We start from the raw sequence: 26,873 nt of genomic DNA, 5'->3' as shown, positions 1-26,873 counted from the left end.
ACATGTACAGGCTGTAATACTCTCAGTGCCGCCCAGAAGACACAATGTTAGGCCTGCAGAATGTAAATCTAATGAGACTAAAAATACACATATTGTACACATCAAGATCACTTCCCAACCTGACCTACTAAGGGAACCAAAGACTCAGTGTAATAACTAAGATAAACTGCACATGAAATGCTGTCCAGATACCGTAGGAGGATATATGAATTCAAATATGATCGGCATCTCTTCGAGGAAAAAAGGTGTTTGCGCTATTGATACACGCTGTTACATATGAGCTAAATAGTTAAAAGCTGATGTAATAAAATACTGCACACTGCTTACTGTTTTGACATGATTGTGCCGTGATAGGGTGGCATCTATGAAAGATAAATGTCTAACATAACCCCATGAAGACAGCATGCTAATAGAGAGATAAATAATGTCAGAAACATGGCTGTTTTGTTGAAATGTTGATGACGGAATTTTACATAAAGTATCTAGCATAACTTTAGTTAGTTGTCAAGTCGACAGGAAATTGAGTGGTGCCCTGGAAAATGTTGTTAATTCATAAGAGTGGTCTACGAAAAGTACATTGCCTGAAAAATATAATCCAACAGAATATTTATTGGTGTTTCACATGTAAGGGTCACCATCTGATTGGTCAAAACGTTGTAGTGAGCTAGTACATTTGTAGTAGGTTCTCAACGTACCAACATAGTCTGAGCTGTATACTGTAAGTGACTGAAATGACAACGTGAAGGTCGTAGGTGCATTCCCAAACTTGACCAGACATGCTACATTTTTAAGACTTCACAGCTTCAAGGGCACCAATGAAACCGTTGAACTACTTTGTCTAATAAACAGGAAACTATTGAGACTAATTTCCTCCCAACACGTTGGAGAGTCAATATTAGCTTACATGTATCGGCAAGATGATGACATGTCAATTGAAATTCTCCTGACAGTAAATGTCAGGCTGAAATGGTGCACCTCAGATTTGCAGCTGTATATCCCTCTTGGACATGCTCTGATGGAATGGAGAGACGTGTAGAACAGGATTCTGTTTCTCCACATGATATGCCTCCATCACCTCCATAGTGAAGACATCATCACCCTCATCCTAAAGGAAACCACTGAAAACTCACAAGCACCATAAGCAAGTGTAGCACGTACTGATGTTATACTCATCAAACACAAACCCATCATTCAATTGCCTGAAATAACATACAACCATCTTCCAGCTGCTCAGAGCACTCCAATATAGCACAGAGAGTTTCTTTGCAAAATCCATTAGACATGTTCTTGTTCTGAAGTCAAGCAGCAGAGACTTCCTGAATCAGACCTGAGATACCATGTGTCTCGGCGTACCCTTGTGGTACAGGGCCCACCTGTTGCCAGTCTTCTGGCAACTGAGTTCAACACTAGACAAATGGTTCATCTGTGGTTTACACTGCCATGATGGATGACTTTTCAACGGGAACACCTGGAAAACTAGAAAATCCCTGGTAGTCCTGTCGCTCTAACTTGAAAAGTTACTCTAGTTACTCTCAGACAATCCTCTAACGTCTGACAAACACTGATCTCGTGAAGCGACTGTGTACCACATAGGGGAATGGCCGATACTGGCTCAGTGGACACACAGCCCATGCAAAAAACAGGACGTCTCTGGCATAAACACATGGTTCTATTTAATAAAATGTGATGATGTCACTGATTTCAGCGCGGGCCAAACTGACACTCTCTCCCACTTTTCAGTTTCCGGGTCAAGGAGGGGAGGAGGACAGAGGAGTCGAGGAGAGGATAGGACTTTTGCTCAATTGAGAATCTCCCCTACTCTTCTTACATAGCCTGTAGTATACTTTGGATGGAAGGGCTGGTACTCCAACTAAAGAATACCCTCTCCCTCTTGCGATGACCACTTTTCCATCTTAATATAATTAATGACATCAATAAGATAATATTATTTTCCTATTTTGCCCACATAATCCAGGCTCAGACATGTTGGAGTCATTGTACAATAACACAGGTAGATTTTGTTTTGTTGGCTTGTTAGTAATGTAAACCCATTCCGACGATTCTTCACGGTTAACTGAAGATGAAATAAAGCATGTTCCTCTCTTTAAACCTTTATATCACTGCCCTCAATTTGAACCTCACAATAACAAACCAGCTTCTTGCTATTGGCACGGTGCATCTGTGGAGTGGTAATGGTTCATAATTCCATGCAATAAACGGCAATTAACATGATCACTTGTGCGGTTGGCCACATAGATTAGTATGATGCGTTGCTAAGGCGAGTGATCAGGCTGACTGAGAAACTCCTGAGTGGAATAATAGCAAGATTCTTCATGGAGAGAATTGGCCAGGACAGAACAGAACATCCTCTGAAATGAAGGAACCCCACAGAGCAAAGCAGAGGAGAGCTCCGCTGCTGCAGCCCAGGATGCTGTAGGCCTGCAGCTACAGCTGAGGTGTCATCAAGAAGGTGGGAGAAAAGGATGGCCACCTATGTGGGTCTCTCACAGGGAGAGCTAATAAACACACTGTAAAGAGGTACAGTACATGAAGACAGGAGAGACCCTCGTGTGCTCCTCCACAGGACCTGTTTCTGTCTCAACTCCAATGGGCCTGGTATGTGGAACAGGGCAACCCATGTAAACTACATAGTAACCCATTTGTATGTTAGGGCTGGATTCAATCCGTTTTGCAGAAGATCCGTGTTAAAATGTAAAGGTAATGCAGCAGGTACCGAACACAGGAACGAACACAGGAACATTGCCTTTAAATTTCAATCACTACAGTATAGCGAGGATCTTCCACAATACTTCTGCAATACGGATTGAATCCAGCCCTTAACCTACACTCAGGAAAGAGATCTGAGAAGAAGAAGAAGAAGAAGAAGAAGAAGAGGCATTAAATGATAAATATATGTTTTGATTGTATTTTGCATGTGAGCGAAAGACAGATTTCAAAACAGAAGCACATCCAACACAGCTGTTAATTCATTCTCAAACATGAGAACAGACCTGTTGATGTTGTGGGAGTTATGATTAGTTTTCGTGTTTGTCTACAATCATAACCATATGTTTTAAAGATATGCAAGCAAACTTCTTGTGAAATGTACAGGCATTGAGACATTGTTTCATTACAGAATTATAAATAAAACACATGGGACTCATGAATTTAACAAGCCTCAATCTACCAGATATAGAATAATGCATGTCATGCGATAACTGTCTAGGCCTGAAACACAAACAAAAACAGGCACACAATGTGTACTGTTCATTTTTTATTCACATTTATGTTCCAGATCTTTCCACTACAAGAGGTCGTTTTGTTGGTTACTTCATAATGATCCAACATTATGCCTTCTGGATGACACTTAAACCTGCTAGTAACAAGGCATACAAAAACGTAATCAAATAACGCATGACTTCACAACTGACATTAGGCACAGACTGACACAAACTGTTATTTTGAAAAGACATTCGACTATAACAGTATGCTGCCATAACAGTAACCATTGGCTAACGGTAGATGCATGCCAGATGAGTAATCATTGGCTGCTAGCCATAACACAAACCGTTGGCTATCAGTAGCTGCTAGCCATAACAGTAACCATTGGCTAACATTAGCTGCTAGCCAAAAGAGCAACCAATGGCTAACAGTAACTGCTAGCCATAACAGTAACCATTGGCCAACAGTAACTGTTATTGATTTAAGTAGCTAGCATGCTTCAACAGAATTGTGATAAACACTTTGCTGAACAATTTGTGAATTACAATTAAGAATTGTACACTTGATTTTGTATTGAATTTGTATATAATATTCTCAATAATATATCATAATAAAAAAGAAAACAGTGGAGGAATTGTTACAGTAAAATAAGTTAGTAGTAATTTTTTGTGCTTTTATTATAAAGATCAGTGACATTTGAAGACAACTAGGACCAGTTTAAATAAAATGTGTCAAATAAACTTTCAAATCAAAGCATTTTTACATAATATATAGATATTGGTGTATTTTTCAAATGAACAATGAGAATGGGATGTTGTTTTAAGGCCTACAGCAGATTTGTTCAAGAAAGTAAAATGGGTGAATCTCAGTCTTTCGCAGTGGAGATTGGATGCATATTTACATTGAAGCATTTTGACTTTGATTTTAATACATTTATTAACAAAAAATCTCCTCTCTCTCCCAATCCACCCCTCCCCCACTCCTCATTTCATGATACATCCACGCAGCTTGGACAAATGTTTCCTCTATGGGTGTCTTCTCAACCTCTGGGGTGCATTCTGATGTGATCCGTTGGTTGTGTTGTTGTTTAGCAGAACGCACCCAGTGGTCTGACACACACCTGGGACTCCTCGTAGTCCTGGGTGACCTCTTAGTCCAGGCCGGCCTACATGGCCTCTCTCGCCCTCTCGTCCTGGTGTGCCATTGAAGGCTCTGCCAGGTCTTCCACGTTGGCCTGGTGGGTAAAGGAGGGGAAATGGCTGTTAGCTAATAGTGGGTAAATAATGATTGTACCTACCAACTACTACACAGCTTTGAGAGTTTGCAGTAGACTTTATGTTGACTTCCCATTTCCATTTGCATTTGAAAAAGACAATTATTCAACATGCACCCTTCTACTTACCAAGAAACATGCATCTGTTGTTACAGTATATAATAATTACAATAGAACTGGGCCTGTCAAAGCTATTGTTGGATTTTCTTTGATAAGCTGTAAATGGTTATTCAGACGATAAAAAGGATGCAATGTGAAATGTGACATTACCCTTTGGTCCCTGGTCTCCGATATAGCCAGGTAGGCCATGGCCCTTTGCTCCCTCGTCTCCTTGGTCTCCTTGATCACCTGGAAACAAGACACAACGTTCTCAAAACATGAAGGACATCAGGAAAACCCATGAATTTACCACCCCAAAATATGCATGCCCCCGGGACTGAGCTGGTACACAGGAACCCGTTGTTCATGTTGATTAACAACCATGTGTTACTGAGATCATTGCTGGATACATTTATAAAACGCCTTGTAAATATTCTTCAATTTCATTAGCTTGGCTGGGGAAATGTACCATAAGTGTGACGTCATTGTTAGGCCCTAAAACAATACATTAGAATTCACCACAAGAACACACACAACGCCATAATTAGTTATGGCTATACATCTGCTTCATTCAACTTTTGGTTGACATGGTATTTCTTTTCATATTCGTAGGCAAAGTAAGAACCAGTTTTATTGTTTACTTTTAAACAAATACATATTGATGCACGTCATGACTGATCTAAACATACTGTCATGGGCCCGATTTCAACCCTAGTTAAGCGTGTGTAAATGGAACATAATTTTGCTTTTATGCACTTTTCTCTCTATGCCTATTCTGACCTTGAATTTAAGCATGAGAATAACGTTTTATTCACCAGGTATTCGTTTGGGGTGGAGATTGAATAAATGAAGGTGTGGCGGAGGTGTGTCTACAGATTTGCAGTATTCTGACCTTGACTTAATTCCATAATAATTCCACCAAGAAAGCATGAATACGGTCTAGCAAACCAAACGGTTCCAAGTGGAGTAAGCATCTACTTTATTTTTACACCAATCTCCAAGCACTGTAATTTCCAACTTGATAAGAGCTTGGTAAATTAGTAATCATGTTAAAGATTAGCCACTATCAGTATCGACCGCCAGTAGGCCTAATAACAACACATATTCAACTGACAAATTACTGTTAGTTCCCCCTTCAGTTGGTAAAGCTTACATTAACATTCCATTTAATTACATTGCTTCATTTACCTTCATTGTCTTCCTCTATAAATGCCATCACAGCCATGTGGTTGTTGCTGAGGATCATTAGTAACAGTTGATCATATTTAAAAAATACATGTAGGCTAATTAAATCGTTATGGAGCTGAGCGCAGACCAACCCATAACAGTTTGAACCCGACGCAGGGCACAACACTTGGCCGTGTCATCACACAGTTCCATGGCAATAGACGAGGGTATAGTTGTATGTGTTCTATTGTTGTCACGTTCTGACCTTAGTTCCTTTGTTTTGTCTTTTGTTTTAGTTGGTCAGGGCGTGAGTTGGGTGGGTAATCTATGTTTTCTATTTCTGTGTTGGTTTTCTGTGTTTGGCCTGATATGGTTCTCAATCAGAGGCAGCTGTCAATTGTTGTTCCTGATTGGGAACCATATTTAGGTAGCCTGTTTTCTGTTGGGTTTTGTGGGTGGTTGTTTTCTGTCTTTGTGTGTCTGCACCAGATAGAACTGTTTCGGTTTTCACTTTTGTTGTTTTGTATTTGAAGTGTTCTGTTTTTTGATTTATTATTAAATTAAGATGAACACTAACCACGCTGCGCTTTGGTCCTCTCCTTCCACCGACGAAAGCCGTTACAATTGTACACTGTTATCCCTATTATAATTATATGTGTACTAATCTGCCAACATTACCATGGGTTGAAGAACTGAATGTGGCAATTTTCAGAATGAATCAAAGCACTGTTTTCTTTCTTTCATGCGTAAAGGCTCTCCAAACCTGTTTTTTATGATTCATAGATACTTTCCTGAACCTAAATAATGTATAAGATCAGAGTATCAATTGGTGCTGAAACAGAGACGAATATGCATATAGATGGCTTTCTTTCATTGATCCCTAATAACTGGACCTGTTCTCTCAAGTCTGTGGGCTAAAATCTAACTAAAAGGTACACCGTATTTAAAGGGATGGCTTAAGATAAATGTACTGAAAAACCTATTGAATGAAAATCTTTTGGCCAGCAAGTGGGAGGGTTTTCAGTGGTTGAATTAAATGTATTCAGAGCGCACAAGGTAGCCACACATGCAGAGCGCGTTACATGACTGAATAAGGTAAGAATACCAAATACTGAAAAGTGCCTATGAAAGGTGTGTGTAGAAAAGGCATTCATTCCTAAGTCGGAATCGTTCCCCATGGTGAACAGCAATGGCTAACATATAGACACATACATTTTCTGCATCTAAGATCAATCAAATCTAGAATCGGCTTTCTATTTTGCAACAAAGCCTCCTTCACTCACGCCGCCAAACTTACCCTAGTAAAACTGAATATCCTACCGATCCTCGACTTCGGCGATGTCATCTACAAAATAGCTTCCAATACTCTACTCAGCAAATTGGATGTAGTCTATCACAGTGCCATCCGTTTTGTTACCAAAGCGCCTTATACCACCCACCACTGCAACCTGTATGCTCTAGTCGGCTGGACCTCGCTACATATTCGTCGCCAGACCCACTGGCTCCAGGTCATCTGTAAGTCTATGATAGGTAAAGCTCCGCCTTATCTCAGCTCACTGGTCACGATAACAACACCCACCCGTAGCACGCGCTCCAGCAGGTATATCTCACTGGTCATCCCCAAAGCCAACACCTCCTTTGGCCGCCTTTCCTTCCAGTTCTCTGCTGCCAGTGACTGGAACGAATTGCAAAAATCGCTGAAGCTGGAGACTTACATTTCCCTCACTAACTTTAAACATCAGCTATCTGAGCAGCTTACCGATCGCTGCAGCTGTACATAGTCCATCTGTAAATAGCCCACCCAATCTACCTACCTCATCCCCATATTGTTTTTATTTACTTTGCTTCTCTTTTGCACACCAATATCACTACTTACACACCATCATCTGCTCATCATCATCTGCTCATCTATCACTCCAGTGTTAATCTGCTAAATTGTAATTACTTTGCTACTATGGCCTATTTATTGCCTTACCTCCTCATGTCATTTGCACACACTGTATATAGACTTTTTTTCTTCTATTGTGTTATTGACTGTACGGTTGTTAATTCCATGTTTAACTCTGTGTTGTTTCTGTCGCACTGCTTTGCTTTATCTTGACCAGGTCGCAGTTGTAAATCAACTAGCTTACCTGGTTAAATAAAGGTGAAATAAAATACAAAAATAAAAAATGCAGAGATCAATTTAGTTCTGTCAGTCATTCATTTGCACAGTATTTCTCACCTGGCTGTCCTTGTTTGCCTGTGTCTCCAGCCTCCCCATAGAATCCTGGTTGTCCAATCTCTCCATTCATACCGTCAATACCATTACCGCCCTAAAACCACAACAATCTATAGCCTTGAGTAAGGTGCAGAGCTTTGACAGAGATATAATGTTAGACATTTACACAATACGATTTGTGGTTCCTGATCGCTGGCTGGTTATCGAAGGTCACAACAAGATGCATGACAGAAGCATTTGTATGCATTTGTGGTTTCATGAACTTCTACTAGCCTGAGAGATTCTGTGGTTGGAGGTAGAAACTTTTTGGGTTGCATTTAGAACCCTTTCTACAGAGAGTTCTACGTGGAACCCAAAAAGGTTCTACCTGGAACCATAAATGGTGGTCCTATGGGGACAGCAGAAGAACACTTTTGGAACCCTTTTTTTCTAAGAGTGTAGAAAAGATTAGTTTGGGGAACCTGAACAGGGTCTGTCTTATTGCGTAATACATGTGGAAAAGGCTTTCCACTCCAGGGATGCTGGTGAATCCCTCCAAGAACCGTTCAACCCAGAGCAAGTGCTTCGTCTGTGACTTCTTATTTTGTCTTCACAGGGACGTGGAAAGTCTGAATGTTTTCATTCCAATCTATACTGCCAAATAATTTAGCTTTCTTACTCCTGGCGCTTGCAATATGTAAGCATTTTACTTGGCCTGGGAAACACAGAAACACAATAATGTATGGAGTGTGCACTTCAACAGTGTTCCTGAGCAAAACACCCTATATGTGTAATGAGGCTTAAAGGAATATTCTTGGCATCCTCCAGACAGTGTCCATGTTCAGTTGTTAGAGGATTTCTAAGATAGTAATAAAACACACACACACACACACACACACACACACACACACACACACACACACACACACACACACACACACACACACACACACACACACACACACACACACACACACACACACACACACACACACACACACACACACACACAAAGCATAGTAACTCTAACACATGACACTCACTGGAGGTCCCGGTGTTCCCTTCTGTCCTGTGGGACCGGGGGCACCCAAGGGGACGTCCCCGTAGAGTGGGCACACGGCAGCACATGTCCTCTTCACAGAGTTGGCAAAGGTGGACATCTGTTCCAGCACCACTCTCTTGCAGACCTCAATCACGTGTTGAGCGGGGAGGGTTGGGCCCTGTGGAAACAAATCATGACTGCATCCATTACTTGGAGATTACTCAACAGTGGGACAATGACATGCGATATGGAATATAACATTACAGGACAGGGCAGGCCCAACCAATGGCATGCAAGGCTCTGTGAGGAAATCGGTGAGTGTATGTAATGAATGGAGAGAAACACAAACAACAATTTTTTTGTTAGGCACATTATAGATTTACAGCCAACTCTTGCTGTGAGTCACAAAAAAAGAAACATTAATGAGAAACCATTTACAAGCCTTCTCGACACTGTTACCACACATGGTCTATGCCAATCGCTATAATGACTAAGTCTGTCAGAACAGCTCTGATGACGTTAGTTTAGGGTATCTGTTATATATCTTTTATCAAGGAAAACAGAAGATAGTTGGTATATTGGCACAATGCAGGTTGGAAATATGGTGGCTTGCTTTAAATGGATCAGTCAGTGGATCAGTCAGTACAAAATTATGGCAGTCAATAGTGTCACTGTTTACACAACACAATTGAAAGCAGGTTCCAGGCTCTCTTATCACTGGGTGTTGTTGGTGAGTCATCCATTGCATGTGTGACTTTTGTGAGTTTTACTATGTGAGACATATACAGTATATGTAAAGGTGGTACTGGCATCGTCTTTTTTTTTTTTTTACCCAGACAGTCAGTAAAAAGGCCTACTTTGATATCCAACGCTTGTGGCACCTGCCCAAAACAAATTAAGTTACTTGACCTTTTCAGATCCTGCTGAACATGGCACTTTCTGTACGTACCGGTGGCCCTGGCGGACCCTGAAACCCGACTGGTCCTCCATCACCCCGGATCCCATTAGTTCCGACTGGGCCTGTGCGTCCAGGCTCGCCCCCTGGCCCACGCTTCCCCCGACCGCCGTGGGGACCCTGTGCACCGACGTCTCCAAACTAAAGCACAGACAGAACATCAACAGAAATGTTCTGTAATACACCCACAACATACTGATAGGTTGTTAAATGCCCGGGACTAAACTACAATTCCTCTAACGTGGTCCCCATTTAGTAGAGCACACAGACAAAACCCACTGGGCACAAACTGGTTGAATCAACGTTGCTTCAACAAAACTTGTCTATATATTGTGACGTGGAATCTACATTGAAAATACATTGGATTTGAAAAAGTCATCAACGTAAATGGATGTTTTACGGTTGAAATTTCACCCACAGGATTGTCATCATGGTAACCAAAGGGGTCCCTGATGATCTTCTAGGACTTCCTGCGACACCTGGTGTTGTAGGTGTCCTGGAAGGTAGACAGTGTGCAACCAATGGTACAGTACGTACCACCCTCTGTAGCACCTTGCGGTCCGCGGCGGTGGAGTTGCCGTACCAGGCTGTGATGCAGCCCGACAGTATGCTCTTGACGGTGCTCCTGTGAGGGCCCTCAGGGACAGGCCCAATTTCTTCCGAATCCTGAGGTTGACAAGTCGCTGTCGTGCCTTCACCACGGTTTCCATGTGGGCGTGCACAGCCTAGTTCCCCCTGAAGTCCACAATCAGCTCCTTTGCTTTTCTGACTTTAAGGGAGAGGTTGTTTACCTGGCACCACACCGTCAGAGTGCCTACCTCCTCCCTGTAGACCGTCTCATCATTGTTGGTAATCAGGCCTACTACTGTCGTGTCATCAGCAAACTTGATGACGGAGTTGGAACAGTGTGAGGCCACGAGGTCTTTGGACACTGTGCTAACAAACCCCCAAACGAGCTTCAACGCCATACAACACTCCTTCAGTGGCCTCCAACTGCTTTTAAATTCTAGTAAAACTAAGTGCCAGCTCTTCAACCGAATGCTGCCCGCACCCTCCCGCCCGACTAGCATCACTACTCTGGACGGTTCTGACTTAGAATATGTGGACAAATACAAATACCTAGGTGTCTGGTGGGACTGTAAACTCTCCTTCCAGACTCACATTAAGCATCTCCAATCCAAAATTAAATCAAGAATCGGCTTCCTATTTCGCAACAAAGCCTCCTTCACTCATGCTGCCAAACATACCCTCGTAAAACTGACTATCCTACCGATCCTTGACTTCAGCGATGTCATTTACAAAATAGCCTCCAACAGTCTACTCAGCAAATTGGATGTAGTCTATCAGTGCCATCCGTTTTGTCACCAAATCCCCATATACTCCCCACCACTGCGATCTGTATGCTCTCGTTGGCTGGCCCTCACTACATATTCGTCACCAAACCCACTGGCTCCTGGTCATCTGTAAGTCTTTGCTAGGTAAAGCCCCACCTTATCTCAGCTCACTGGTCACCATAGCAACACCCACCCGTAGCACGCGCTCCAGCAGGTATATTTCACTGGTCATTCCCAAAGCCAACACTTCCTTTGGCCGCCTCTCCTTCCAGTTCTCTGCTGCCAATGACTGGAACGAATTGCAAAAATCACTGAAGCTGGAGTCGTATATATCCCTCTCTAACTTTAAGCATCAGCTGCCAGAGCAGCTTACCGATCACTGTACCTGTATACAGCCAATCTGTAAATAGCACACCCTAACTACCTCATCCCCATATTATTGCTTACCCCCTTGCTCTTTTGCACCCCTATATCTCTACTTGCACATCATCATCTGCACATCTATCACTCCAGTGTTAATGCTAAATTGTAATTATTTTTGCCTCTATGGCTTATTTATTGCCTTACCTCTCTACTCTTCTACATTTGCACGCACTGTACATAGATTTTTTAATTGTTATTTTATTTTGTGTCATTGACTGTACGTTTATTTATGTGTAACTCTGTGTTGTTTTTGTCGCACTGCTTTGCTTTATCTTGGCCAGGTCGCAGTTGTAAGTGAGAACTTGTTCTCAACTGGCCTACCTGGTTAAATAAAGGTGAAATATTTTTTTTTTTAAATACACAGGGTACAGGATAGGACTGAGGACGCACCTTTGTGGGACCCCCGTGTTGAGAATAAGTGTGGAGGAGGTAATATTGCCTACCTTCACCACCTGGGGGCGGCCCGTCAGGATGTCCAGGACCCAGTTGAATAGGGTGAAGTTCAGTCCCAGGGCTATGAGCTTTGTGGTGAGCTTAGTGGGTACGATGGTATTGAAGGCTGAGCTGTAGTCGATGAACAGCATCCTCACATATGCATTCCTTTTGTCCAGGTGGGTGAGTGCAGTTTGCAGTGCAATGGCGATTTTGTCATCCGTTGATTTGTCAGTGTGGTAGGTGAATATGAGAGGGTCGAGTCTGTCGTGGAGGGAGGAGGTGATGTGGTCTTTGACTAGCCAATCGAAGCACTTAATGATGACGGAAGTGAGTGCTACGGGTCAGTAGTCATTCAGTTCAGTTACTTTCCCTTTCATGGGCACGGGGATGATAGCGGACATCTTGAAGCAGGTGGGGATAGTGGCCTGAGCGGCCTGAGCCTGAGAAAAAGGCACATGACAGCACTCCTGGAGTTTGCAAAAAGGCACGTGAAAGACTCTAACAGCATAAGAGTCGGACGGGGCGGCAGGTAGCCTAGTGGTTAGAGCGTTGGGCCAGTAGCCGAAAGGTTGCTAGATCAAAGTACTTTGTTTCTGGCCATTTTGAGCATGTAATCGAACCCACAAATGCTGATGCTCCAGATACTCAACTAGTCTAAAGAAGGCCAGTTTTATTGCTTCTTTCATCAGTACAACAGTTTTCAGCTGTGCTAACATAATTGCAAAAAGGGTTTTCTAATGATCAATTAGCCTTTTAAAATTATAAACTTGGATTAGCTAACACAACGTGCATTGGAACACAGGAGTGATGGTTGCTGATAATAGGCCTCTGTACGCCAATGTAGATATTCCATTCAAAAACTGCCGTTTCCATCTATATGACAATAGTCATTTACAACATTAACAATGTCAACACTGTATTTCTGATCAAATTGATGTTATTTTAATGGACAAAAAAATAGATTTTCTTTCAAAAACAAAGACATTTCTAAGTGACCCCGAACTTTTGAACGGTAGTATATATATTTTTTAATCCCAGCCCCTGTCCTCGTAGGAGGCCTTTTGCCTTTTGGTTGGCCGTCATTGTAAATAAGAATTTGTTCTTAACTGGCTTGCCTAGTTAAAGAAAAGTTCAATTTAAAAATATATATATATATATATCCTCTCAAGCTCTGTCAGGTTGTATGGGGAGCGTTGCTGCAGTCATTTTCAGGTCTCTCCAGAGATGTTTGATCGGGTTCAAGTCCGGGCTCTGGCTGGGACACTCAATGACATTCAAAGACTTGTCCTGAAGCCACTCCTGCATTGTCTTGGCTGTGTGATTTGGGTCGTTGTCCTGTTGGAAGGTGAACCTTTGCCCCAGTCTGAGGTCCTGAGCACTCTGGAAAAGGTTTTCATCAAGGATCTCTCTGTACTTTGCTCCTTTCTTTTTACCCTCGATCCCGACTCGTCTCCCAGTCACTTCCGCTGAAAAACATCCCCACAGCATGATGCTGCCACCACCATGCTTCACCGTAGGGATAGTGCCAGGTTTCCTCCAGATGTGATGCTTGACATTCAGGCCAAAGAGTTGAATCAGACTCTTTGGCCTGCTGCACCACTCGGGAGACTTAACAACAATTATTTTTACAAATGTCTTCTGCAATGACTCTGTCGTCCCCATTTTCTTTCACTGTATGTGACTATGGCACTACAATGCAAGTAAAGTATATTTACCTTGCCTTTGGGGCCCTTTTCGCCCTTTTCTCCCTATGGAAAGTAAATAAACCCAGAGTGAGTACAGATAGATAACATGGGCTTCATGAATACTGTTCAAGATGAAGTAGAAACAATTGAACACAATGACATTTTATACATGAAAAACAAAGCAATAGTATAAGTACCTTTGCACCGTTGACTCCTTGGATCCCTTCAATGCCTGTATCTCCCTGTAAGATACAATTGAAACAAAACAGATGATTAAAATGCCATTGCACATTCTAATTATTTTTCACAGACTATCTGTCTGAACATGTAGTCCTCATGGACTGAAACACAACACAGCATGTCCTTGCTACCTTCTTTGACTCTAATTCATCTGATCTATAGGACAGTGTTACTCGCACATTCATTAATCTCTACTAGTCTTTGATGGCCCACAAATCTTTGCCATCTTCTTTTTCTCATCCAGGAACAGGATATGTGTGTGTGTGTGTGTGTACTCAGGATGTGTGTGTGTGTGCGTGTGTGTGTGTAGTCAACGTGTCCCCAGAGTCCTTCGCCTCTGTCCTGATGGATGGCAAATGTTAAATAAACATGTACATCAGAACTACTGCAAAACCTACTTTGTTTTGTAGGGGACATCATGTTCCAACAGCAGGCCAATCCATGTCTCCCTTTAGACTCTGTATCAGTCTGATGTCTTCATAACAATTACAGGTACACAAAGAATGACAAGAAAAGGAGATGCAAAGTGCTAAATGCCTAATTCACAGCAATTCTATTTAGTGTTCCTGGGAGAGTGTTTAATAACATTTTAATGAAGCATTACTGATGTAGTGTGTAAAACAAAAGTCCATAACATGATTCAGACTTTTGAGAAAAACAAATAAGAGTTACTAAACAAATAGATTAAGGCTTGTACAGATACTGATTTTCATGTCTTAATCCATTTGGCCTTTTGAGCGCTTTTAAAGCCAGCACGAAAGGCTCTTAAAATAGGTTATATTCTGATTTGAGAGCTGACACTGGAAAGAGAACAAAGAAGCCCATGGTTTTACTCACACACACTTTGTAGTCTGAAGCCACTACGAGCCATCTAATGACGCAGCCAACATGGAGTGTGCTATGCACTGCAGTGCAGTGGGAGTTGTCTCTCATCAGACAGGATCAAACTTAAAAAACATGTTGAAAGTCCTATATTTGATCTACACATCCGGGGTTTTATATATACAGCTCTGCAGTCTGCATGAGTGAATGTCGTTTTTTGCCGTACATTTTTTTACATGTTTTAAAATGCATGAACAGCTGCATTAATTCATCTTGTTGAGAGTCAAATATTTGATCAAACTACTTCCGGGGTTCTATGGAATCTGCATTATTCTCACTCTACATCAGAGAATGTGGTTTCACGCTGTGAGAGAATTTACATGTTTCATAATGCATAAACAGACACATTGATTGTTTAACGCACATATGATTGAGAGGATTGTAAGAAAGCCATCCTGTAAACACCTGTAAAAGGCCCCGTCCAGACCACATGGTGCAAAGCAAGCTTTGAGTTTGGTATCAGCAGGCACATAAACAGGTAGAACAGGCCCTGAACAGGCCCCCAAGGGAGTTTAGTACCTACGTCACCTCAGGTTCAGATGGGGAGAGAATAGGATTTTCTGTGAAACAAGAGCCATGGCTCTGCCGTGAAAGCCAGTTTGTCACCACTAGTGAACATGCCTTAAGAGCAGAGCAGCCATTTGAGAATTAAGGAGAAGAGGAGAGCCAGTCAGGCGGGGAGAACTAAATGAATCATCCACTAGTTTTTTGTTGTTCCACCCTGGACATGGGGATTGATGTGGGGTGGTTGACTGGTTAATGGGGGGTAGTGAGCTACAGAAGCTCTGTTTGTGGTGACACATGAATCCTCAAGAACCGTCAGCAGTAACATGACAATTGTATCCGGCTGCTCTATAAAATGACCAAAAATGTAAAGACAGGACAGGTAATACATTTTGTCTGTGCACATCTCTGGATATTGATTTAGGGTAGGTCTAGTGTTTCGTCTAGTGTTGTAACTTAGTCGTGAAATGTTGGTACTGTATTGAATACAGTAGCAAGTCTCATGATCAAATCAGTTAATTGCAAAGCTGTGCTTTTATGTAACATTCTGAAGAACGTCATCTAAATTCACTAACACTTACAGTACAGTATATAGGTATTGGTCACCAGATTTACCTTAGCGTTGAGAACACAGAGATATGTGGTGATAATGTTATGTGATCTAGGTGTAGACTAAGGAATGTCTTGACACTTGACTTCATAATTTGAGTGCTATCACACTTCATTATAGAACTCCCTACATGTTGCTCTTCTAGCAGTACAGTAGGTGAATAACGTTGATTACCTTGGGGCCTGGCCGTCCAGCTACTCCCACATGCCCCTGTTGGAGAAATTACATGTTTTAGTGGTTTGGAGAGATTAACTTGTATTTCAAATAGTTTACAAAGAGTCATCCGGAACACTCACGACAGGTCCTGGGGGTCCAATAAATCCGGGTCTTCCTGGCTTTGCTGCTGATCCCTTATAACCCCTGGGGCCCTGGAGAGAGAAGCATTTCTTAAATTTAGCAGAGGGATCACTTAATTTTCACAGTAAAAAATGATCCTGTACAGTAGGATGGCAAATGACTGGACACGGACATCTGTTGAGAAGGATACATTAAATAGTGCTGCTCCTCAATACTCCTCCTTGAATGCAATGGGTCCTTAAAGTGAGACTTGTGAAGATTTGTATTTGTATTTGTATTTATTATGGATCCCCATTAGCTGCTGCCAATGGGGTCCAGCAAAATTAAGGCAGTTACACAATTTAAAAAACATTTCAATACATTCACAACAGATTTCACCACACATTAAGTGTGTGCCCTCAGGCCACTACTCTACTACCACATATCTACAACACAAAATCCATATGTACGTGTGTGTATAGTGCATATGTTATCCTGTGTGTATGCATGTGTCTGTGCCTGTGTTTGTGTCTCGTCACAGTCCCTACTGTTGCATAAGGTGTATTTTTATCAGTTTTCAGTTTTTTTTTATCTGATTCTACTGCTTGCATCAGTTACCTGATGTGGAATAGAGATCCATGTAGTCATGGCTCTATGTAGAGCTGTGTGTCAGTAGTCCAAACAGACAGCTCTGTGCATTCAATACATCTCACAAATACAAGTAGTGATGAAGTCAGTCTCTCCTCCACTTTGAGCCAGAAGAAATTGACATGCATATTATTAATGTTAGCTCTCTATGTACATCCAAGGGCCAGCCATGCTGCCCTGTTCTGAGCCAATTGAAATTTTCCTAAGTCCCTCTTTGTGGCACCTGACCAAACGACTAAACAGTAGTGCATGTGTCAACAAAACTAGGGCCTGTAGTACCTGCCTTGTTGATAGTGCTGTTAAGAAGCCAGAGCAGTGCTTTATTATGGACAGACTTCTCCTCATCTTCACTACTGTTGTTTTGACCATGACAGTTTACAATCCAGGGTTACTCCAAGCAGTTTAGTCACCTCAACTTCCTCAATTTCCACATTATTCATTACAAGATTTAGTTTAGGTTTTTGAGGCATTGTCCCAAATACCATGCTTTTAGTTTTTTTTATATTTAGGTCAAACTTATTCCTTGCCTCCCATTCTGAAACTAACTGCAGCTCTTTGTTAAGTGTTCCGGTCATTTCAGTCGCTGTAGTAGCTGACGTGTATAGTGTTGAGTCATCCGCATACAATAATATACTGGCTTTACTCAAAGCCAGTAGCATGTCATTAGTAAAGATTGAAAAAGGTAAGGGGCCTAGAAAGCTGCCCTGGGGAATTCCTGATTCTACCTGGATTATGTTGGAGAGGCTTCCATTAACAAGGTTCCCGAGTGGCGCAGTGGTCTAAGGCACTGCATTTCGGTGCTAAAGGCATCACTACAGACCCTGGTTCGATTCCAGGCTGTACCACAACCGGCTGTGATTGGGAGACCCATAGGGCGGCGCACAATTGGCCCAGTGTCGTCTGGGTTAGGGTTTGGCCGGGGTAGGCTGTATTTGTAAATAAGAATTTGTTCCTAACTGACTTCCCTAGCTAAATAAAATAAATAAAGAACACTCTCTGTGTTCTGTTAGACAGGTAACTCTTTATCCACAATATAGCAGGGGGTATAAAGGCCTAACACATACGATTTTCCACCAGCAGACTATGATCGATAATGTCAAAAGCCAGACTCCACAATCTTTTTATCATCAATTTCTCTCAGCCAATAATCAGTCATTTATGTAAGTGCTGTGCTTGTTGAATGTCCTTCCCTGCTGAAAGTCAATTTGTTTACTCTAAAATAGCATTCTATCTGGTCAAACACTGTTTTTTCCAAAAGTTTACTAAGCTATTTGAGCCAGTAAAGAGGGCTTAGATAGTGGATTTACTTTTGCTTCCCTCCAGGCCTGAGGGCACACACCTTCTAGTAGGCTTGAATTGAAGATATGGAAAATAAGAGTGGCAATATCGTCTGCTATTATCCTCAGTAATTTTCCATCCAAGTTGTCAGACCCCGGTAGTTTGTCTTTGTTGATAGACAATCATTTTTTCATCTCTTCCACTTTACGGAATTCAAAATTACAATGCTTGTCTTTCATCATTTGGTCAGATATACTTGGATGTGTAGTGTCAGTGTTTGTTGGTGGCATGTCATGCCTAAGTTTGCTGATCTTGTAGTTGGCAATATCAGTGGGTTTTGTGATGAATGAGCCATCTGATTCAATGAATGATGGAGCTGTTTGCCTTTTTAGCCAAAATGTAATTTAAGGTGCTCCAAAGCTTTTTAATGTCATTCTTTATATAATTTATCTTTGTTTCATAGTATAGCTTCTTCTTATTTTTATTCAGTTTAGTCACATGATTTCTCAATTTGCAGTATGTTTGCCAATCGGTTGTGCTACCAGACTTATTTGCCATCCCTTTTGCCCATCCCTCTCAACCATACTATTTTTGAATTCCTCCTCAATCCACAGGGATTTAACAAGTTTTACCGTCATCTTCTTAATGGGTGCATGCTTATTAGTAACTGGAATAAGCAATTCCATAAATGTGTCATGTGAAGCATCTGGTTGCTCCTCATTACACACCACAGACCAGGAAATATTCTTTAAATCATCAACATAAGAATCACAACAAAACTTCTTGTATGACCTCTTATACACTATATTAGGCCCAGCCTTTGGAACTTTGGTGTGAAAGATGTGAAAGACGACTGTACTTACAGTTTGGCCTTGATGCCCCATCTCCCCTGCCGGCCCCAGCATTCCTTTCTCCCCCTGTTTAGGGTAAAACCACACACTTTAATTAACATATATGAATCTAATAAATAAAATGTTTGTTTTATTGGCTAGTTCTGTTACCATTATTCCGAATTGTCCGTTTCTGCCCTCCGGGCCCTGTGGTCCTTGATAAGCCTTGAGAACGGATAGATAATAGAACAGATCAGATACAGACAATATATATGGTGCACATTCCCAGGGTCATCATGTCTCATGAGGGGTATTCGACATGTTGCTGATGTCCTAAGAATACATGGTACACAAGGTCAAAGCATTCCTGTAAACAGCATCATGGATGATAAAAGACTGTGAACCTACCTCTACTCCTATGTCACCATCTCTCCCAGGCAAACCAGGGTCTCCAATAATGCCCTGTAGAGATATGTTGTTATTGGTGTTACTAAAGGTTTGCCAAAGCTTGCTCATCTCTGAGATTAAACGTACATTTTAGTCGGAATAACTCACCTTTTGTCCAATGGTGCCATATCTTTCTTCTGCTCCTTGGGCACCCTGGTGTTGACAAACAAGTTGAATAATGAGACTGTTGGTATCACTGATATATGTCATTTTATTTGATATAGCAGTATGTCCATTTCTAGTTCTACTGCATATGCTTGTAAATATATACTATTGTTGTTGGTGAATAATGTAAAGCGGAGGAACTGTTTGCATGTTTAGAAATGAGAGACGTGATGATGTGACATACGTACAGGTTTGCCCTTTTCCCCAGTAGCTCCGGTCTCTCCAGGATCACCTACAACACCCTGTCAAGACATAGAACGTCAACGTTAAGACAAACCACATGTGGGATGAAAACAAAAAAATGTACTAATGTAAAACCTCTGTGGCTTCATTTATTCTGTATATTTATTCTGTTTCACTGAAATGAGACAAACTTTACTTTCAATTCAAATAAACTGTTAATAGTCACATGCGCCGAACTCCAACGGGAGTAGACTTTACCAAGAAATGCTTGCCTACGAGCCCTTCCCAGTGAAGGGAAATTAAAAAGTAACATAAGTGGAATGAAATAATAATAAAGCTATATACAGGGAGGACCAGCACCTGATCATTGTGCAGGGGTACAAGGTATTTGAGATAGATATGTACAGTGCATTCGGGAAAGTATTCAGACCCTTTTCCACATGTTGTTAAGTTACAGCCTTAATCTAAAATGTAGTAAATAACACATGTCCTCATCAACATACACACAATACCCCATAATGACGAAGCAAAAACAGGTTTGTCTAAATTTTTGCATGTTTATAAAAAATTCAAAACATAAATACCTTATTTACGTAACTATTCAGACCCTTTGCTATGATACTCAAAATTGAGCTCTGTTGAATCCTGTTACCATTGATCATCCTTGAAATGTTTCTACAACTTGATTGGAGTCCACCTGTGGTCAATTCAATTGATTGGACATGATTTGGAAAGGCACACATCTCCCTATATAAGATCCCACAGCTGATCCCACAAGCCATGAGGTCGATGGAATTGTCCGTAGAGCTCCGAGTGTCGAGGCACAGATCTGAGGAAGGGTACCAAAAAATGTCTGCAGCATTAAAGATCCCCAAGAACACAGTGGCCTCCATCATTCTTAAATTGAAGAAGTTTGGAACTACCAAGACTCTTCTTAGAGCTGGCTGCCCGGCCAAACTGAGCAATCGGGGGAGAAGGGCCTTGGTCAGGGAGTCGACCAAGAACCCAATGGTCACTCTGATAGAGCTCCAGAGTTCCTCTGTGGAGATGGGAGAACCTTCCAGAAGGACAACCATCTCTGCAGCACTCCATCAATCAGACCTTTATGGTAGAGTGGCCAGCCAGAAGCCACTCCTCAGTAAAAGGCACATGACAGCCTGCTTGGAGTATGCCAAAAAGACATGAAAGGGCTCTCAGACCATGAGAAACATGATTCTCTGGTCTGATGAAACCAAGATTGAACTATTTGGCCTGAATGCCAAGTATCACGTCTGGCATCACGTCCTTGAGTGGACCAGCCAGAGCCCGGACTTGAACCCAATCGAACATCTCTGGAGAGACCTGAAAATAACTGTGCCGGGATGCTCCCCATCCAACCTGACAGAGCTTGAAGAATGGGAGAAACTCCCCAAATACAGGTGTGCCAAGCTTGTAGCGTCATACTAAGAAGACTTGAGGCTGTAATCACTGCCAAAGGTGCTTCAACAAAGTACTGAGTAAAGGGTCTGAATACTTGTGTAAATGTGATATTTCCGTTCTTTATTTTTTATAAATTTGCAAAAATGTCTAAAAACCTGTTTTTGCATTGTCATTAAGGGGTATTGTACATATATTGATGAGAGAGAGAAAACAATTTCATACATTTTACAATAAGGCTGTAACGTAACAAAATGTGGATAAAGTCAAGGGGTCTAAATACTTTCTGAATGTACTCTATGCACATACTGTACATTTACACAATTTGTTCCTGTTTGTTGTGACTGGAGATGTTTTAATGTCACTAAGGACTTCTTCATCTACAGTGGAATTTGATGGACAGTATCTCCAGTAAACATCCTCACTGCCTTGTTAGCTGACCTACAGATAGTCCTCCTACTAGGAAATCACTAGGGCTAAAAGTGCTACCATTACTAACTCAATTTGTTGAGTCAAGACTATTTCCAAACCTGGCCAGAGGTACTAATGTTGTTTGTGCTGATTTTTTGTTGTTGTTGCCTGCGCTACAGACAAATATATCGGTGACTAGAAAAGGCCCCTACTTTTGTGTAGAAAAATATTTTCCATCTTTATTATTATTAAAAATAAAAAATTGAAAAGTATTATTATCTGATTTTTCAAGCACCCCTACTTCCCGCGGCTATGATTATCATAACAAGTGGGCTTGACTGTGTGGCCCCTCAACATACCTGCGCTCCCTGTGCCCCAACCGGTCCTTCAACACCGGAGGGCCCTTCTTCTCCCTACCAACAAGAATACAAGCATACAATGTTATTGAAAATGAAATAATTCGTATGAGAGAACATGGAGAAATAAGACTGTCTGGTGGATTAAATGATATTCACTTTCACTCCTGTATATCCTGGAATTCCTTCATATCCAAGTGGACCTGGATCTCCCTTCAAGAAGACAGACAAGTTAGTCAATGATGATAAAACCAATGACAATACTGCAATATGTGTCTCCCATCTTTAGAAAAACGTACAGTTCCTCCTTGTTCTCCGGTCTCACCCAGCTCTCCAGGTGACCCCCGAGTTCCCTGTAATCATCAAAACACCCATATGAGACCCTCTTAATCTTCTATTACATAGTACAAGCACGACACTCAGGAAAACAACACACTCATTAAAAGTAGCAACTTTGTTACTTTTCAAAATGACTACATATGCTCGGAGCCATAATTATTATACACTGTATATATGACTCTGCAATCTGCATATGCTGAGTGGAAGCCTAGGGGATTTGAAGAGAGACCACATGCTCCATGACGAACCACAACACAATCTACCTTGAAGCCCCCGGCGCCTTGTAATCCCTTCAGACCTTTGGGACCTCTGTCGCCCTGAAACACAGCAGCTCGTTAGCACTAATCTGTACTGTGACACCACTAACCAGCTAAAGAGATTATGGAAATGTGTTTGATGGTGGATTACATCAAGGCCATGAAGTCCTCTCATCCCCTTGTTTCCTTTGATTCCTTCAATGCCCTGAGGGAGACAGGTTGTTGTTATACACATTTTATGAATTTGTTTAAACACAAACAAACATTGAAACAAAGGTGTTGACTTCTGAGGGTATGTCTTACCTTAGAGCCTGGCTCCCCAACATGGCCATAGTCACCTGTCTGTCCCATACCTCCCTGCGGCAGAAAAAAAATAAAAATTAGTTTGAAAGCAGACTAGGGGAAGAAAGGCAGTGTGAGCTGCATAGCAAGCAGGTGGAAAACCAGATTATGCTAGACACACTACATGACCAAAAGTATGTGGACACCTGCTTGTCAAACATCTCATTCCAAAATTATAGGCATTAATATGGAGTTGGTCTACCCTTTGTTGCTATAACAGCCTCCACTATATGTTGGAACATGGCTGCGGGGACTTGTTTCCATTCAGCCACAAGAGCATTGGTGAGGTTGGGCACTGATGTTGAGCGATTAGGCCTGGCTCACAGTTGGCGTTCCAATTCATCCCAAAGCTGTTTGATGGGGTTGAGGTCAGGGCACTGTGCAGGCCAGTCAAGTTCTTCCACACCGATCTTGACAAACCATTTCTGTATGGACCTCACTTTGTGTATGGGGGACATGTCATGCTGAAACAGGAAAGTGCCTTCCCCAAACTGTTGCCACAAAGTTGGAAGCACAGAATAATTTAGAATGGGATTGTATGCTGTAGCTTTAAGATTTCCCTTCACTGGAATTAAGGGGCCTAGCCCGAACCATGAAAAACAGCCCCAGACCATTATTCCTCCTCCACCAAACTTTATAGTTGGCACTATTCATTGAGGCAGGTAGCATTCTCCTGGCATCGGCCAAACCCAGATTGATGAAGCGTGATTCATCACTCCAGAGAACGAGTTACCACTGTTCCAGAGTCCAATGGCGGCGTGATTTACACCACTATGGCCGAAGTTTCCATTGCGCATGGTGATCTGAGGCTGATGTGCGGCTGCTCGACCATGGAAACCCATTTCATGAAGCTCCCAACGAACAGGTATTGTGCTGACTTTGCTGCCATAGGCAGTTTGGAACTCGGTAGTGAGTGTTTCAACCGAGGACAGACGATTTTTTAGCACTCGGCGGTCCCAATCTGTGAGCTTGTGTGGCCTACAGTACCACTTCGCTGTTGAGCCATTGTTGCTCCTAGACATTTCTACTTCACAATAACAGCACTTACAGTTGTCCGGGGCAGCTCTAGCAGGGCAAAAATTTTACGAACTGACTTGTTGGAAAGGTGCCATTCAATGACAGTGCCACGTTGAAATTCACAGAGCTCTTCAGTAAGGCCATTCTACTCCCAATGTTTGTCCATGGAGATGAAATGGCTGTATGCTCGATGTTATACACCTGTCAGCAACGAGTGTGGCTGAAATTGCGCATCAAGATTATTTCACTTATATTCACTGTATCACAATTCCAGTGGGTCAGAAGTTTTCATACACTAAGTTGACTGTGCCTTTAAACAGTTTGGAAAATTCCAGAAAATGATGTCATGGCTTTAGAAGCTTCTGATTGGCTAATTGACATAATTTGAGTCAATTGGAGGTGTACCTGTGGATGTATTTCAAGGCCTACCTTCAAACTCAGTGCCTCTTTGCTTGATATTTTATTTATTTATTTTATATTTCACCTTTATTTAACCAGGTAGGCAAGTTGAGAACAAGTTCTCATTTACAATTGCGACCTGGCCAAGATAAAGCAAAGCAGTTCGACACATACAACAACACAGAGTTACACATGGAGTAAAACAAACATACAGTCAATAATACAGTAGAAAAATAAGTCTATATACAATGTGAGCAAATGAGGTGAGATAAGGGAGGTAAAGGCAAAAAAAAGGCCATGGTGGCGAAGTAAATACAATATAGCAAGTAAAACACTGGAATGGTAGATTTGCAGTGGAAGAATGTGCAAAGTAGAGATAGAAATAATGCGGTGCAAAGGAGCAAACTAAATAAATAAATAAATACAGTAGGGGGAGAGGTAGTTGTTTGGGCTAAATTATAGATGGGCTATGTACAGGTGCAGTAATCTGTGAGCTGCTCTGACAGCTGGTGCTTAAAGCTAGTGAGGGATATAAGTGTTTCCAGTTGCAGAGATGTTTGTAGTTCATTCCAGTCATTGGCAGCAGAGAACTGGAAGGAGAGGCGGCCAAAGGAAGAATTGGTTTTGGGGGTGACCAGAGAGATATACCTGCTGGAGCACGTGCTACAGTTGGGTGTTGCTATGGTGACCAGCGAGCTGAGATAAGGGGGGACTTTACCTAGCAGGGTCTTGTAGATGACCTTGAGCCAGTGGGTTTGGCGACGAGTATGAGGCGAGGGCCAGCCAACGAGAGCGTACAGGTCGCAGTGGTGGGTAGTATATGGGGCTTTGGTGACAAAACGGATGGCACTGTGATAGACTGCATCCAATTTATTGAGTAGGGTATTGGAGGCTATTTTGTAAATGACATCGCCGAAGTCGAGGATCGGTAGGATGGTCAGTTTTACAAGGGTATGTTTGGCAGCATGAGTGAAGGATGCTTTGTTGCGAAATAGGAAGCCAATTCTAGATTTAACTTTGGATTGGAGATGTTTGATGTGAGTCTGGAAGGAGAGTTTACAGTCTAACCAGACACCTAGGTATTTGTAGTTGTCCACATATTCTGTCCACATAAGTCATTCTGTCCACATAAGTCAGAACCGTCCAGAGTAGTGATGTTGGACGGGCGGGAGAGCATGCATTTAGTTTTACTTGTATTTAAGAGCAATTGGAGGCCACGGAAGGAGAGTTGTATGGCATTGAAGCTTGTCTGGAGGGTTGTTAACACAGTGTCCAAAGAAGGGCCAGAAGTATACAGAATGGTGTCGTCTGCGTAGAGGTGGATCAGAGACTCACCAGCAGCAAGAGCGACATCATTGACAGAGAAGAGAGTCGGTCCAAGAATTGAACCATGTGGCACCCCCATAGAGACTGCCAGAGGCCCGGACAACAGGCCCTCCGATTTGACACACTGAACTCTATCAGAGAAGTAGTTGGTGAACCAGGCGAGGCAATCATTTGAGAAACCAAGGCTATCGAGTCTGCCGATGAGGATGTGGTGATTGACAGACTCGAAAGCCTTGGCCAGGTCAATGAATACGGCTGCACAGTATTGTTTCTTATCGATGGCGGTTAGGATATCGTTTAGGACCTTGAGCGTGGCTGAGGTGCACCCATGACCAGCTCTGAAACCAGATTGCATAGCGGAGAAGGAATGGTGGGATTCGAAATGGTCGGTAATCTGTTTGTTGACTTGGCTTTCGAAGACCTTAGAAAGGCAGGGTAGGATAGATATAGGTCTGTAGCAGTTTGGGTCAAGAGTGTCCCCCCTTTTTAAGAGGGGGATGACCGCAGCTGCTTTCCAATCTTTGGGAATCTCAGACGACACAAAAGAGAGGTTGAACAGGCTAGTAATAGGGGTTGCAACAATTTTGGCAGATAATTTTAGAAAGAAAGGGTCCAGATTGTCTAGCCCGGCTGATTTGTAGGGGTCCAGATTTTGCAGCTCTTTCAGCTCTTTCAGGAGAAATGGGGAAGGCTTGGGCGAGTTGCTGTGGGGGGTGCAGTGCTGTTGACCGGGGTAGGGGTAGCCAGGTGGAAAGCATGGCCAGCTGTAGAAAAAATGCTTTTTGAAATTCTCAATTATAGTGGATTTATCGGTGGTAACAGTGTTTCCTGTCCTCAGCGCAGTAGGCAGCTAGGAGGAGGTGTTCTTATTCTCCATGGACTTTACAGTGTCCCAGAACTTTTTTGAGTTTGTGTTGCAGGAAGCTAATTTCTGCTTGAAAAAGCTAGCTTTGGCTTTTCTAACTGCCTGTGTATATTGGTTTCTAGCTTCCCTGAAAAGTTGCATATCACGAGGGCTGTTCGATGCTAATGCAGAACGCCATAGGATGTTTTTGTGTTGGTTAAGGGCAGTCAGGTCTGGAGAGAATCAAGGGCTATATCTGTTCCTGGTT

At 42.2% G+C, this 26,873-nt stretch overlaps 1 protein-coding gene across 1 annotated transcript in view; it reads right to left on the bottom strand.

Moving 5' to 3' along the window:
• Nucleotides 1-3,261: 3,261 nt before the first annotated feature.
• Nucleotides 3,262-26,873, bottom strand: part of LOC139571119 (collagen alpha-1(IX) chain-like) — a 35,092-nt gene continuing 11,480 nt past the window's right edge. The window contains exons 8-27 of the mRNA XM_071393701.1: nucleotides 22,981-23,034; nucleotides 22,829-22,882; nucleotides 22,684-22,737; nucleotides 22,381-22,434; nucleotides 22,241-22,294; nucleotides 22,085-22,138; nucleotides 19,904-19,957; nucleotides 19,659-19,703; nucleotides 19,512-19,565; nucleotides 19,275-19,328; nucleotides 19,137-19,190; nucleotides 16,368-16,439; nucleotides 16,246-16,281; nucleotides 14,033-14,077; nucleotides 13,866-13,898; nucleotides 9,953-10,099; nucleotides 9,005-9,181; nucleotides 7,986-8,076; nucleotides 4,766-4,843; nucleotides 3,262-4,456 (exon numbers count right to left, since the gene is read on the bottom strand). Of these exons, the coding sequence (XP_071249802.1) occupies nucleotides 4,248-4,456; nucleotides 4,766-4,843; nucleotides 7,986-8,076; nucleotides 9,005-9,181; nucleotides 9,953-10,099; nucleotides 13,866-13,898; nucleotides 14,033-14,077; nucleotides 16,246-16,281; nucleotides 16,368-16,439; nucleotides 19,137-19,190; nucleotides 19,275-19,328; nucleotides 19,512-19,565; nucleotides 19,659-19,703; nucleotides 19,904-19,957; nucleotides 22,085-22,138; nucleotides 22,241-22,294; nucleotides 22,381-22,434; nucleotides 22,684-22,737; nucleotides 22,829-22,882; nucleotides 22,981-23,034 (1,473 nt within the window). The 3' untranslated portion in view covers nucleotides 3,262-4,247. The remainder of the gene's footprint in view (nucleotides 4,457-4,765; nucleotides 4,844-7,985; nucleotides 8,077-9,004; nucleotides 9,182-9,952; nucleotides 10,100-13,865; nucleotides 13,899-14,032; nucleotides 14,078-16,245; nucleotides 16,282-16,367; nucleotides 16,440-19,136; nucleotides 19,191-19,274; nucleotides 19,329-19,511; nucleotides 19,566-19,658; nucleotides 19,704-19,903; nucleotides 19,958-22,084; nucleotides 22,139-22,240; nucleotides 22,295-22,380; nucleotides 22,435-22,683; nucleotides 22,738-22,828; nucleotides 22,883-22,980; nucleotides 23,035-26,873) is intronic.

This window comes from Salvelinus alpinus, chromosome 3, assembly GCF_045679555.1.
Source record: "Salvelinus alpinus chromosome 3, SLU_Salpinus.1, whole genome shotgun sequence".
In the NCBI taxonomy this organism is placed as follows: Eukaryota; Metazoa; Chordata; class Actinopteri; order Salmoniformes; family Salmonidae; genus Salvelinus; species Salvelinus alpinus.
This window is presented reverse-complemented; position numbering and strand designations above follow the sequence as displayed.